The sequence below is a fragment of the Melospiza georgiana genome, chromosome 3, assembly GCF_028018845.1.
Source record: "Melospiza georgiana isolate bMelGeo1 chromosome 3, bMelGeo1.pri, whole genome shotgun sequence".
NCBI classification, from domain to species: Eukaryota; Metazoa; Chordata; class Aves; order Passeriformes; family Passerellidae; genus Melospiza; species Melospiza georgiana.
The window spans coordinates 71693187-71709183 of NC_080432.1; the positions used below are offsets into that span (position 1 = coordinate 71693187).

Below are 15997 nucleotides of genomic sequence, written 5' to 3' on the forward strand. Positions count from 1 at the left end.
CTAGGTACTCTACAATAAAGAGCAAACCAGATATGAAATTATGTTAGGTGCAATCTTAGCGAAAGAAAGTGATCCTCCACAACCCATCCAGGTGTTGAGTCTGGCTAAGATAAGATAAAGCACATCCAATTCTGCAGTCGCGCTGATCTTGCACCTCTTTGTACATGGCAGATGAGTGTTGGTTCCAGGGCACTTCACATCCAACTTACCATACACAACACAGTACTCCAGCACCTTCTCCTGGGTATATGGATAATTTCTTCAAAACTGTTAAGATGTATGAAATAGGCAATCTTTTAGCACGTGAAACACATTTCATCCTGTAGCATGTGAAATGGGCCTTATTTTGGAATTTTAGCAATGAGATATCAAGCCTAGCAGCCCTGGGCCTCATTTCTGCCTAATGTGTTATGGAGCAAATGAGCTTTGTTTGCATCCAATATGCCTTGGAGTGATCCCTGCCTCCATACTTATCCCTTAGCACTTTGCATCTACTGCCATTCTTAGCAAGGTTAGCACTGAGCTGTGCTAAACGTGGCGTGTAAAAAACACTCTGTGACTTCCCACCCCAGACACACCTACGTATGTTATCTAGAAGTTGTTGAAGTCACATGATTTCTGGTTTTACCCATGCTGCAGCTTCCCAGTGTGCAATTTTAGGAGCTCTTTCTGGGAGTGTTTTCACCCTGGAAATAAAACACTTGAACTTTCAGTCAATGGGGGAACTGTATCACTTGGGAGCAGTTACTCAAAACAGGCAAGGACTCTAAGTTGTGCTTGCTGGTTCCTTGTTCAGCATCTCACAAGTGAACACAAAAATCTCCCACATATTGCTTGCTGGCATTTCTGAAGTTCTGGGTACTTCCCAGGTACCTGCAGAGCTGACTGTCTTGGGTTGTCAGAGCTTGGCACAGTTAGAATACAATAAATATTGCTATTCCTGATACAGGATATCAGGAAAGGATTCTTATATCTCATCCATTAGCAGAATACAGAAGTCCAGGATTCCTTGAAAATTACACTAAAAGCAAATTTGAAGAGCAGCTTACCTGCAGTTTTTGAGATGTGCTGCACAACTTTCCTCTCTCTGGGAGGGTTCCAAGGGTGCCACACAATGAACCACTGAGGAGTTCATTAAGCTCTTTTCCATTTCTGATGACAAAGCAAGAACTTGGACAACCAGAGGATGAAATTGCATAGACTGTTGCAGCAGCCTCAGAATAGCTCCACCATTTCAATACACAAGAGCAATGAACCCTGCTTTTGGGGGAGGATTCCCTGAAGGGGTTGCAAAAGCCAACCAGATCTTCACCTCAGTGACTGGTGGTCACAAGTGTCTAGACAAAGTTCAGATAACGAAATATGAGGTTTTGTAATAAAAGGAAATTTCAAATGATGCAAATTACAGAAACGTTCAGAATAGAGAAGCAGAGAGGTAATGAGTGCCTGATGCAACAAATGACATTTGTCTTTAACAGCAGCAGTATTTACTGACTCTGGGACAGATCTGCCAGAGTAGAAAAGTCAAATTAATTTATAAGTAATTCACGTCAATGACCCCACCCAAAAGCTACTACAGATGGTATCTTAATGAGACCTATCCCTCTCTGAGCTGGAAAAGCATGCTCTTCATATATCAATATTTCTTCCTTACACCTTGATGCTGGCCAGAGCAAACAAGACCCACCTGTCCACAGTGTTTCTAACCACACGGAAAGAAAAACAAGTTCATAATAGATTTTATTGATGCAAGGCTTCAGATGAAGGTAGAAAAATACTCAATTTAAACAAATATGACCCAAACCTTGCAGTTACCTTAAGTAAAACTAGTAACTATTTTGGGGAAACTTTGAGTAAAGTCTAATGTACTTTATTTTACATATTGAATTAAAGTAAGGAGGCCTTGGGAAAAAACAGAGAAACAAAATCTTAATAATCTGGAGTTTTAAAGAGAGCCATGTCCTTAAACATATATTTAAGTCATCATAACCTCAAGTTATGCATTAAATAATATGGTATACTGAGGTACAATCAGAGGTTGTGCGACTTTTAGACCAAGTAATTCAAAGCTAAATGTTTTGGAACAACTTATATTATCATGGGTGAGTTACTGACAGTATGGGACACCATTCTTGTGTACACTGAATTAGTGCAGTTGTAGTGAGTGACAGACAGAATGACAATGACCTGAATTTGAACTGCAGAATTTCTAATTAACCAACAATTGAATTATAAATTCACTTTCTCCAGATGGTGTTTGCAATGCCAATGTTGGCAACAAAGGGCAACAAAGTTGAAAAAGAGAAATCACTTGCGTAGGTCAATAAAGAGAGCAGCAGTTACTATAAGGTTTACCACAGCTAGTACAGGAATGCTTCTCTGTGGCTTGTGATGGACCATGAAGGGTCATGGAGCCCCAACAGAGAAATAATTATAGTACACCTTCCAAAAATTAACCTTTTAACACTGTAGACAAACACCACCTCCTACTGAAGCCACAGGTGAACATGGCAACATTGCCAGGTGTTGTTTATCTGTGAATCAGATACAGCTGATTGGTGAAAGAGAAACTTTGCATACTGACAACACTGTTATTTTCTCTTTCAGTCTGGAAAAAAAAAGTAGTAGCTGTGAAAGTATTAAAATATTCATTGTAGCCACTCATTACTATAAAGCTTTAAGGGAAATAATCCATTTTCTGTTCAGATATTCTCATGGCAGCAGGGAATTTCTACTGTAAATATGTACAATATAGGAAACCCATTGTAACTGCATGATTTCAACTTTGTCTATCCACCTTCATTTGCTGCTTCTAATGTTAAAGTTGATTGACAACCTCAGTCTGAGAGCTGTGATGGTGTCAGGATGCAAGATTAACAAGGAGCACACAAAGCAGGGATAGATTTTAATGTAATAAATACAGTCAATCTTTAGAAAATCCCCTTTCAGAAAAGTGGGAGAATAAATATTTGATTACAGTTGGTCACCCAGCTTATGTACTGCAAAACATAATAACATAAAACTAAAAAATATAATTTGAATACCTTTGAGATAGTCTTCAAGATCAAGTGATGACTTTTGTAACAGCAATTTTGAACATTTACTTCTAAATGAGCACAGGAGTATGAGACACACTTGAACTTACCAAAGTCAAATACATGGAAACATAAAGGTCAGTTTTTTATGTTTTTTTTCTATTTTGCAATTCACCTTGATGTGTTTTCCAGCCATCTGAGATTGATTTTTGTAAACTGAAAAAGGTCTATTCAGTTCTAGCTTTAGGGCTCTCTAAGGAAAATTCATTGTGGGGGAGAGAGAGGGGCAGTTCAGGCAAGACTTTCTTGTCAAACTTATGGACGAGTTTGGAAAAATCTAACCTTTATTCTGCAACATTTATGAAATTCTTAGACAAAATATAGTACTGACAGACAGTGGCCGTTAAGTTGAACAAACAAAGAACAATGAACTCTAGGCCAATGCCATTGCCATGTTACAGACTTTTTAGGATACACTCTCCCATGCTTTTTAAAGACCTTTCTAAGTTTTCCATATAGCATTTATTCTTGTGCTGGCTAAGTGCTGCTATATAACACCTAAAGCTCTCCTTTCCTTTCATTTTGTCTCCACTAGGAGCCAGAAATCTTGACTTAATGCTCTTTTCATTGAGGTCCAATAAAGTCAAATAGGGGCAGTGAGATTGCTATACTATCACTAAAATCAGTGGTGGTTACATTCAGTTTGCATCTACTGATTGTGCATCTGCAGAAACAGAGCTATTCTACATTTAGCTTTGAACTCAGCCAAAATCTGTGGTTTTTTCAGTTCCCTCTGTGTGGAGGGTCTCACACAACTTGACTGGGTTTGGTTGTGGTTGGAAGTCATCAACATTGCCCCAAAGAGTTCAAAGATAGTGACTGATACAGCTCCCATCCTGACAAAAGTTAGGTGCACTGATCCTGTGACATTCCCAGTACCTTAGTTTATCACCCAGCTTACAAAGTGTACAAAAATGGATAAAAAAAAAAATGTACAAACCTTTATTTTCTTCCCATCCCCTTCTTGGAGAAGTGGTTGTCTTCTCCAATTTTTTCAGAGGTGTTCTTATGCCAAGTTGGCTGCAACAACTACCATAAACAAATGGTGAAAATACATTGTAATTCATTCATAGGAACAGTTTTTTAAAAGAATTAGTCTTGTCTAAGAAGAAATCAAATATATCTGACACTGATTTACAGGACGGAAGAGCAAACTGTAAAAACATGGCCATTAATAAATCATGGGGTACTTCCTGGTAGCTAGGCTGAAAGACAAAAAACTTTTGGCAGGTGTGAGTAAAAAAAATATGTGTGGTCTTTTCATAACTAGTGTAAATTAGCTGGACCTTAAGAGTATCAGATGGCTGTATGTATAAGGATTGTGTATATATAAAAGCTTAAGTTTAATCAATCATCATTACCTAGAAACAGACTTAAACATTTATTTTGTTGAAGAGTTTATGAGACTATCTTTAGTGTTACACTAGGCCTTTCAGTTGTTTATTCGTGTTAACATTAACCTCTGTTTGCAGGAGTTCGTCCAAGCTCAGCATTAGACTAATCAAAAACAGAAACCTCTTGCACTTTAGGGTTGTGTAACACTTCATGTAACCACTCCTGTATTTTGTCAAGGGAGTCTTACAATGCCAGTTGTTTTCTGCTGAGCCTTTTCTTATAGATTGTTGTCCCTTCTGTCATGACGGATGTGACCTGTATTACTCCTTGATTTACCAAGGCTCATCATTAGATCTTCATGACTTACAAACATTTGAAAGTACAAGGGAGAATTGCAGATAAGAACAAAATGGACTACATGAGGTGAAAAAGGAAGGGAGGAGAAGAGAGAGATGCTTTCTCTTCACCAGTCCTCACCTGCATGAACAAGGACATACTCAAGATGATTGAGGAATGTTTAAACAGCTGAACCTCCTGTTGCCATCTGTTCCCTCTAAGTGTCTTGTGTATTGGCAGGAGCTAGCTAGTCAGTAGGAACTCATTGACAACTCATAAATCAAGTTCAAATTGACTTCAGTGCACCCTTCAGTGACCTGGTATTCAACTGATATACAGCACCTACTGTAAACAAAGCACAAAATAAATAAAGCTTTTCTGGTGAAAAAAATGCGCTGCTCAGGCATGTCTTCCTGAGGAAAGGTTCAGCAAGAAAGGGTACTGCCTCTGGCATTGGCAATTTCTGCACTAGTTGTGTTGCTGTTTCTGCAGTGCCATTATACCACTGATGCTCGTGCACAGCATCACTGCTTCCTGCAACAGGAAATGACTGCAGAAGGGAAAGACGGCCCTGGAATGTTGCTCCCTTAAAAATGGCCCATAGTGCATTAGCACTGGCATCTGCAGCCTGTTGGGCTTGCAAATGGACTACTAGAAACAGATTCAATATTTCTGGGAAAATAGCATGTCTCTACTGTAGTCAAGTCCAGCATTTGTGAAAAGAACAGAGAACAGTCCATGAGAAGGCGAGCTAGAGGACATAATTTATTGACATATAAGTCTTTATTAGCAATTTTAGCTCTCAGTGGCTTCCAGTAGAGTAGACACACTTCCAGACCAGAATATGACATTTTAAGACTTTCATTTCACTGTCAGTTGTCCTTCTTGTTCAGCCTTACATGCTTTGTGCCCCCTTGCCAGCGCCATACTTCCCTAAGTCCCAAGCTTTTCCCAACTCTAAATATCCAGGGGAAAAGTTACAGCCTGAGCCCCACAGGTCCTGCTACAGGCTCAGAGAAAGCTCTGGGGAGCAGGAGCTGAAAGACCTGGCTCTCCACCAATGCAGCCCACCAAACGACACACACAAACTGCCCCAAGGTGAGTCAGTTCTTTTCTCTGGGGTTACTTTTTTTCCTGGAAGAATGCTCCTTCTTCGGTTCCACAGCAATACTAAAACTATTGTTTGAGGATGGGGGATGCTGTCATTGAGCTGCAGGTATAGTTCTCTGGTATGGTAAAAGTATGTAAATAGGAAAGCAGCAGCTCTTAAGTCCCTGCTACAAAGCATATCATATAAAGACCTGATCATCATAAATAAACAGCTAGCAAAATTTTCATTAGAAGGAAACAATATCTTTTAATCAATCTTGTTGTCAGACACTGTCAAAGTATTGTGCTTGGAGCTTTTGGGAAATATCCACTCTGGGATAGGCAAATCAAATGTTTTAAGACAACTGAAAGTGTTACAGTTTGTCAACATCACACAAAACTGAAAGGAGTAAGTGAAATATTGAACAATCTTAAAAACCGTTCAGTGCTATTAGCTCCATCTCATGTGTGTTCCTTGACCACAATAAACATTTCCTTCATGTTGCATGCTTCTTTTCATGAAAGAAGCCTGGCTTTAGCCAGGCTTCAAATTGATTCATCTTCGCATATGCTAGTGGCACAAGCTACTATTACATGTTTATCTTTTCTGGACATTTAAGGTTTACGTCATCCTGTTGATGAGATTTTCCCAGCAGGCTGTGAACCAGTCAGACCAAGCATGCAGCCACTTAGTTGGGAGAACTGGTGTGGGATGAGTCAGTTCCACGCTGTATCTGCAGCCTGTGCTGGTTGGTGATGAGGAAGTGACTCCTGTGCCGTATCATCTCCGAGGCATGCAGTCTGGAATACGGTGAGCTGCTGATTTGCTAGTCTGGGATGTAATTTTCTTTCAAAGATGAATCTCTTACAGGTAGCACTGAAGATAATGGTTATTATTCTGCACAGTTCTTTCTGTAGTGAGCAGCAATAGCACCAACAGCAGTAAATATGATTTAAAGTATGATTTAAAAAACCACTCATTCCCAATGGCTGAAAGAAAAACATAGCTGGGGGCAAAGCTCTTTTCACACACAGCTATGAATTCAGAGCTAGGCTCTTTCCTTTCTGTGAAGTTATTAGAGAGCCATAAGGATGCAGAATGGGATTGTACCTTTTCACTGTTCAGTGCCTCCCTCCTCTGTGTATGCCTTCATTTTGGAGGTGGTGCTCAGAGGCCAGCAAATACCAGCAAAGCAGCTACAGTCGGTAGCTGCAGTTTGCTCCTGTTGGATTGATGGGGGCAGAGAAGCACTGGCAAGGCACAAGGGACCTGCCCCACTGTGCCTCTGCCCTGTGCAGCAGCTGCAAGGATCACTTGCCCTGCTGGAGTGAGAGGCAAGGGGCTGCTCCTGCCCTTGGGAGCCCTGAGAGAAGCTTTTGCTGCAGAGTGAGGGCAATGGAGCACGATATGACATTACTTGCTGGGACTACCAAATACGTAGAATCCCTCACCCAGTGCAGAGATAGTTTCTTGGCTTTGGATGGATGTGTTTTGCTTTGCTATTATAACATTATTTTCTTGGAATCTCTTACTCCTCTGTGCATTTCAGAGATTTGCATTTATGTTGGAGTTTGGATTTATAGTCCTTCACCTAAGCACTATACTTGCAGAAAGAGCACGAACATTGCTTTACTCTGTATAAACAGCTGGCTTTACTTGACAAGGAAAAATGATGTTTATGTTTTCTACTGAAAACTAGGAATAGGAACCATGGGAAAATGTTTACAGCTCAATCATCTCATTTATTGTCCAAATTCCTCTGGTACAAATCTGGGCTAATTTCAGACTGTCTTCAGTGGAACTGCGCCAGGTTTGCAGAAGAAGCATTCAGATTAGTAGTTGCAAGATCTTCTTGTTTAACCCCTATAAAGAAATAATTATTTTGTACTACTAGCTTATTGGGAATTTGAGCATTTCCTCCTAGATTTCAAGCATATAACTGGAAACTTAGGAAGATTTTTTTTTCTTTTATTGTGCCCTTTTATTTTTTTCCTAAGAAATGCATACAAGATGAGTGGAGTTATACACTTTCAAAACTTCTCTTCAGCCATAGGGTCATCTTACAGCCTCCATGTTTTCCCTGACAGAGAAACAGTTTTTAAAATGAACTGTGTGAAAATCAGAAACTTTCTGCTGATTGATCACAGAAATGGAAGCTAAATGAATCACAGTAGAAACCAGTGCTTTCCTGACATTTTTTTCACAGTAACAGTTCTCATTTTCAAGTCCTTTTCTGTTCTTTCCGACTTCCAGTGTTCCTTCCACAGCTTTGTTTAAGAAGGGCAAGATAACTTTTCAACACATTTTTCTAATATTTTAGTTTTAATGTCTGAAAAAAGTGCTATTTCCATTCCCTTCTGTGCTGTTTTCCATTTTAATTACTTTATGTTTTAAAGACAAACAAACAAGGAGAGTAGATCACCCACAGTATTCTAGACATTGTGACATCTCTCTTTCTTGGTTTTCGATAATTCTGAAAGCTACTTATTTTAGAAATATAACTATTCTTTAGAAAAAAATACCCACAGCAACAATTTTGTAGACAAGTTTTTACTTTGAATTTTGATGTATAACTGCTTCACTACACTACAGATTCAAAAGACTGCTAAACACTAGCAATTTGTAAGTGCTTTGAGTTCTCACAAAAACAGTTTGGCATGTTTCTCTTTGATATTTTAAGGAGCAAGTCTGAGAATATTTTCATGACATGAATATTTGGAATATTTTTTCCACATCAGCATTAAAGCACAAGAAAATGCCTGTTTGAAACATCTGCATCAAGAGAGTGGAAGCTTGTTACCACAGTGTTCCTTCTCACTCTAAATTAGTTGACAATTTGGCCTACTTAATTACTTAATTATCTTGATATACCAAAACCTCCTGCTTTACGTTCATTTCAGCCAACACGCCATTAAATATCACTGTTCCCATGCTCACAGCTCCCCCTAGATGTGTGGTTCACTCCTTTCCAATGCGTGTGGGTCTTGCAGTGCAATTTTATTGCAAGCCAGGAGATGGAGGGAAGGGCTCCCTGACCAGACACACAGCCTGGGCACAGGAGGAGGCAAAGCAAAACCCACCCTCTGTTGGGGTATCACTCACTCAGGGTCACCAATTGTTATGATGTTGTGAGGGTCCCCAGGACGAGGTGAGAGATCAGAATTGACTCCAAGTTCTCAGAAGGCTGATATATTATATTATATTATATTATATTATATTATATTATATTATATTATATTATATTATATTATATTATATTATATTATATTATATTATATTATATTATATTATATTATATTATATTATATTATATTATATTATATTATATTATATTATATTATATAGTAAAACTATACTAAAGAAAGAGAAAGGAGACATCAGAAGGCTAGACGAGAATGAATAATAAAAACTCGTGACTGAGCAGAGAGTCTGACACAGCTGGCCTAGGATTGGTCATTAAGTAAAAACAATTCACATGGAACCACTCAAAGATGCATCCTCCAGACCACATTCCAAGAAATCAGGTGATTATTGTTTACATTTCTTTTCTGAGTCTTCTCAGCTTCTCAGGAGAAAAATCCTGGCAAAGGGATTTTTCAGAAAATACTATGGTGACAGCCCTCCATGGCTGGCTGCTGCCTGCCCCTCTGCAGCAGGGCACGCCTGCTCAGGGCAGGGGAAGGCTCCCCAGCCCCAGGAGTTCCCCCAAAGGTATGCAGGTTGCTGCCAGGGAGCTGCCTCTGGAAAAAACACTTGAAGCAGTGCTGCCATTCCAGAAAATGCCCTTGAGTTTTGTCCCTGTGTTACTCAAGGCACAGAGCGTGGTGGGAGAGCCCTGTGTGCATGCATGGACGGTTTGGACTGAGCGTCCATAATGAGCTGGCTGCCAGACTTCTTTAGGATAACGAGCTGTACAGGGTCATGTAAAATGGGTTTGTTCCTCTAAATTTTACCTTCCTATAAAATGCATATGTGGCAAGACAGTAGTGACCAAGGCCCAAACCTTCCCTCCTCAAAGAGAAGTGCCTGGCTCTGAGGCAGCACAGAGCATCTCAGAAGGATGAAGGTCTCTTCAGTCACAGACCAGTATTTGGGACCTAATATGTCTTTTTTACTTTTCCCCAGCTGTCACCACGATATTTTCTGAAAAATCCTCTTTGCCCAGGATTTTTTCCTGGGAAGATAAGACGCCTCAGAGAGGAATGAAAACAATAATTATCTGATTGCTGCTCCTGTGTTTGCTGCTTTGGAATGTGGCTTGGACATTGTTTACCAACAGGTGAATGTTTGATTGGTTCCATGTGAATTGTTTTTTTCTTAATGACCAATCATGGTCCAGCTGTGTCGAGGCTCTGAAGAGTCACGGGTTTTTCTTTGTCATTCTTGTGAAGCCTTCTGATGTATCCTTTATCTTTCTTTAGTATAGTTTAAATACAGCATTCTTTAGTATAATATAATATCATAAAATAATAAATCAGCCTTCTGAGAACTTAGTCAGATTCTCATCTCTCACCACGTCCTGGGGACCTCACAAACACCATACCCAGCTCTGAAGAATTGGACCTGACTCCTCTCCTCAACATATCCTCTCAACACTCTCCAGTGATTTCTCTCTCAGCCTGATCATTTTTTCTGCATTTTTTTAGTTGTCAAACTCTCTTTTTATAGCAAAGAGAACCTTGTAGTGCAAAATCTCAGTCTATATATGAGAGCAGCCTCAAAAAAAAAAAAACAAAAACCAAGCAGAAAAACCGAGTTGTATGTACCCATTGTGATTTTTGTGTACATAACATAATAAGGTAGCTAACCCAGGTCATCAAAAGAATTTGCAAGAAGCAGTATCTTAACCCACCTTGTACATGCCCTCGAGGCACCCAGCTTAGCTGGCCTTTAGCTGATGGTCATCTCAATAACACTTTTTTACATTCAGCAGTATCACTGTTTTAAAAAGCTGCATGGTCCTTTGTGGAGCAAACAATTGATGCTTCTCATCTGGTACAGCCAATAGAAGGTGTTTACTTAAAACACATTTTCAATAGTTGTATCTTGCAAATAGCTGTTAGCTGGTGAGCTGATAGATTAAACCTGTTTGTTCAGTAATCATAGCTGGGCTGGTAGATACACAACGTGTCACTCTGTCTACATTATACCTTTTCAAGGAAATCTTACATGCTTCTGTAACCAATCTATACTTATGTATTTTGCTATATTTTAAAAGCTTACAGGAGGTAGACTACATAGTGTCTTTTGTTCTTTGCTTATATAATACTATACACTCACAATATGATCGTAACATTTAATCAAACACCTAAACATACTTCAAATAAATTCCATTTACCCATAAATAAGGCCCATTAAACCAGTATGAGAGCTACAGCCACAATTTTGTTCTCTATGTGGGTGACAAAATAAACAGTTTGAGCTACTGTTCACATCAGCAGCTGTTACTGAGTCAAACGGCCCAGAATGCTGCTCACCGCACCAGCATGCCCCAGAAACACACAGGGGTTTCTGCAGCTCCTCCAGATGTGGATTAAAAGCCTGTTCTCTCAAAATTTGTGTTACCCAGAACTGTAACGGTGGTGAAGAGGATCAGCTGCCTTCTGAGATGGTCCTTAAAAAGAAGAAGTGCTGCTCAACCAGCAGAAAACAAATGAGTGTCATGAGCAGACTTCTACCCAGCATGAAGTGACAAAGGTAAGAGAAGAGGTTTTTAAGAGCATGTTTCTTTGTATTTCGGTTTTATTACATTTTAACCTTTGTGACTATACATGGAAGGAAAGAATTCTGTTTTCTTCTAGAAAACTTCTTCAGAGTTCAGCTCACTTGAACAGTTTGCCACACGTATTTTGATTTAATTAGTTTCCGTGTAGTGCAAAGCCACACACTTGACCTCAGTTTTCTCCATCCTTTGGCTGGAGTTTCTACTTTCTTTTATTAAAAAGTTTTTTGTTTGGTTTTTTTTTTTGGTTTAAGAAAACTTGTTTTCAGGGCAGATAATATTTCTTTAGGCTAAAAAGTTTATCTATCAGAAAACACAGAGAAATTGTCAATCTTGTAAATCTTAAAGGAAAACTAGAGAAAGTATGTTAATTATTTTTGATTGGCTTCATAGAATGTTTTACCGAAATCATTTAATTTAACTTATTTGTATTTTTATACAGAGCAAACGAAGTTCAAAATCTGTGTGACACACTTACAATCTTATTGGGCTTAAAGCCTTTACAATGATGCCCAGGAGATACAGTTAAAATTGTGTTTAATTCTTTCTACTGTGAAAATTGAAAATTTGAGTTAATAAATATTCATCTGGCCTTGGGTGTAAACATGATGAAAGAAGGAATGACAGGCAGGAAAAGAAACATGAAGAGACTGACAAAAATGGAAGGAAAAGGTATATGAAGTGATAATTAAATTGAGGTGAAAAAGAGCAGAGATGATGTTAAATATTAGTAGGCAGAAAAAAAGGGGAAATGAAAAGCACCCCAAACAGTACATAAATATACTCACACTCCATATGTTCCCCACTCCTGAGAGTGACTTTGAGTGAACCTTATCCCCGGCACTTGGGTGCCACTGCCTGGCTCTACTTGCAAAATCCCTCTGTATAACACAGGCTGTTTGCTAGCTGTAGCTGTCAAGTTCTTGCTAGCTATTGTTTTTTGCCTATGTTCATTCCATTTCCAGTGCCATGATGTGCTTTTAATAATATTTGGTTTCATATGGGAAAGAATTTTTTTTATTATGCTCTATCCAGAATAACCAGCAGCAAGTAAATCCCAAAGCAAGTGGTTAAAATCAGTACTGGCTGAATTGCCATGTCAGTATTTTTCTGACAACCATTTTATACCATAATGATAGTGCTACTGAACAACATATGCTAATGATCTCTATTTTTCACAATAATGCTATCTTTCTATTATTTAAAAGAAATACAGATTTTTCAAAAATAAATATTGCTTGCCAAGTGCTTAAGTACTTTCATTAAAAGTTTTCACAAGAGGAGTGATTTGCAAAAGGGACATGCTACTGCCTACACAAGAGGACAGTGGTGTTTGTGTCCTTAAATGCAAACTAAACCTGTGTTTTGAAAATGCTTCTCTCCATGTTTGTGCCTTAGCTAAAAAACAGATTAATATAATCAATAATCATAGTAGTGCTAAACTCCTAGCACTGAAAAAAACTAGAGCTCAACAGAAAAAAAACCCATTTGCTTATACAGCAGATAATGTTTTAGATTAGTCAGATTCTTCCATTTTATTTTGTCAGCAAAAGGGTATAAAAGTTTTTTTCTTTTCTGAGATCTTTTCCTTGCATCTCTACTCACAGCTAGAGCCTGCAAGGATTTTCCAGTAAAACTTGATCTGTCCAGTCACCACTATCAGGGCAGGGCTGGAGGAGAGGTCATGCATGGACTCCTAATCTTCTGTTTTAGACTTGTAGGTTTTAGACTTCTGTATCCAAAAAGAAGTTGAGGGAGCTTCAGAATTTAAAATTACTGACCTTCAAGAGCAAAGGGGAGATACAGTACTCCAGCTAATATTGATGAAGAAGACTAGGACTGAAAACAGAAACAGGAAATATTGAAAAGGGCTTCTCATCTGCCCACTGGACAAGGCACTGCCCAGTGCAGGCCCCTCAGAGTCACTGCTGTCCTGGTGTGAGGACAAGCCATTATGCAGTTTATCTAAGGAGATTCCCATTTCCAGACAAGCCAGATGATAAAAGTTTCATTGTGCTAAATGTAATTAGAAAATATTTTTATCCTTCATAACTAATGAAATGTGAATTTCCTACACATCCAACCAAATGAAGATGCTTACAAAGCCCTTTATTTTCCTCTCTGCAGTTCTTCCGATCTAGAAAGTAGAAAATCAGTTGTAAACGTACCTTAGAATTGGGAAAAACAGTACCTGTGCTACATAGCTTCGTGGATTTGAGACCCCAGTAAGGATGCAATTGTGCTGTGAATCCATAAATGGCTCTTGCATTAGGAGCAGCTGGTCAAACAGCATCCGTATTTCCATGTACATCTTCATGGTTTGCATTATTCTGGCCACAGTGGTTGGGAATCTGACAGTTATCATCTCAATATCACATTTCAAGCAGCTCCACACGCCTACAAATTTCCTGATACTTTCAATGGCTACGGTAGACTTCCTGCTGGGATTCTTCGTCATGCCCTGCAGCATGGTGCGCTCTGTTGAGCACTGCTGGTATTTTGGGGAGTTCTTCTGCAAGATCCACTCGAGCATGGACATTATGCTGAGCACAGCTTCTATCTTCCACCTTTCCTTCATATCCATCGACCGTTACTATGCTGTGTGTGACCCTTTAAGATACAAATCAAAGATAAATACTTTTGTCATTGTGGCCATGGTGTGTATAAGCTGGATGGTCCCTGCTGCTTTTGCTTTTGGAATGATCTTTCTAGACCTAAACTTGAGAGGGGCAGAAAAGATTTATAATCATGTCCACTGTGCAGGAGGATGCTTTCTCCTTTTTAGTGAAACTTCAGGTATTGTGGCCTCCATAGTGTCTTTTTACATCCCTGGATTTGTTATGCTGTGCATCTATAAGAAAATATACTCTGTAGCCAAGAAGCAGGCAAGATCCATCAATGCAATTAACAGAAAAAAAATGCGATTTGAAATGAAGCACCACATTTCATTCTGCAGAGAAAGGAAAGCTGCTAAGACTTTAGGCATCATAATGGGAGTGTTTCTCATCTGCTGGACTCCATTCTTCTTCTTTACAGCTACCAATCCATTTATGAATTATGTGATTCCTCCTGTTCTCATTGATGCTTTGGTTTGGTTTGGCTATTTAAATTCTACACTTAACCCAGTTGTTTATGCATTTTTTTACTTGTGGTTTCGCAGGGCATTGAAGATTATTCTGTTAGGAAAAGTTTTTCAACAGGACTCTTCCAGGACTCATTTGTTCTCAGACTAATGTGTTTTAAATGGTTGGATTCATGGCTTTGAAGTTTTGCCTGGAGGCTGAACTCTCAGATGTAAGAGCTGTGAAGGAAGGAAATTCCTTCCAAAATTTGTTTGCCTATTTACCAAATATAGTTCAAGCAGATAAGCAACCATTGCGCTTTACATATTCTTTCATTACAGATTGGTTTTTTTTGGTGGTGTTTTGATTATATCTATTTATTTGCAATGCACAGAAGAGCAAGAGTTCCATTTAAAAAAACTTACAGCAGTTTATATCCCTGACATTCATAATTAAAAAAATTGTCTGACACAACAGATTAATTTCTTGAATAAGGTATGTTTATATTATAATATTTGTGTTCATTTGCGTTCCTCTCTAGAAAGAGCAGAGCAACCTTTTCCTCTGGATTTCTTGGCATCTTTGGCTAATAACTCAAAGCTCCCTAAGTTTTGTCCTTCCCCTTCCATATGTGTGCAGAGCCCAAAACAGGTCAATAACCAGCCATACCCACACACTCCATGGAGGGAAGGTGAGACAGAGAAAGGTGCTGCTCTTTCTGTTTCCATTTCAACAAGTATTTGTCACTTATGAGTTTGCCACTTAAAGGCTTTGCTGCGTAATGAGATCAAAGCATGTTTAACAAGATCAAAGACAAGAAAAAATATGAAGTTTGAAGTGAAAAGCAATTGCAAAAAAAGTTGCATTGCACCCAAGAATGCCAGAAAATGATGTCTATCTAGTGATTGTTTAGATGTAAAACATTATTTGCTATGTTGCATCGTAGAGTCTTTTTTTTTAGCTTGGACATGTTATTTTGTCTCGTGGCAATGTTCTAAGAGCTTTCGAGGAAAGCATATAGAGAATTGTGAAGATTTCCTGTGGCTGAACTCAGCTGAATCATGAAGGAACAGCACTGGGAGTGGGCAGGAAATGATCAGTAGCTGAGAAGAGACCATGGAGAGAAATTGATGACTGTACTAAAGTAAGAGCTATACTCAGCAGTATGTCCTCCATTCGTGTTCCTTGTAAAAGTGCATCATATCTGTATCTTGTCTTTGTTTTGTGGGCTTTATGGAGTACTGAAGCACTCTATGATGAAAAGATTAAAAGTTGATTGATGATACATTTCAGCAGAGCAAAGTATAAGGATCTGAAATTGTGTATATTACTGTTTCATTCCCATCTTGTAAAGTTT

The 15997-nt window shown here is 38.8% G+C and overlaps 1 protein-coding gene across 1 annotated transcript; it reads left to right on the forward strand.

Annotated features, from left to right (window-relative positions):
* The first annotated feature begins 13749 nt into the window (after positions 1-13749).
* On the forward strand, positions 13750-14811 carry TAAR1 (trace amine associated receptor 1). The gene has a single exon (XM_058021275.1). It carries the CDS (start codon positions 13810-13812, stop codon positions 14809-14811), a length of 1002 nt encoding a protein of 333 aa, XP_057877258.1. The 5' UTR covers positions 13750-13809.
* The last annotated feature ends 1186 nt before the right edge of the window (positions 14812-15997 follow it).

Coding starts and splice junctions, on each gene's coding strand:
- TAAR1 (XM_058021275.1), top strand. CDS start 13,810: ATGCAATTGTGCTGTGAATCCATAAATGGCTCTTGCATTAGGAGCAGC.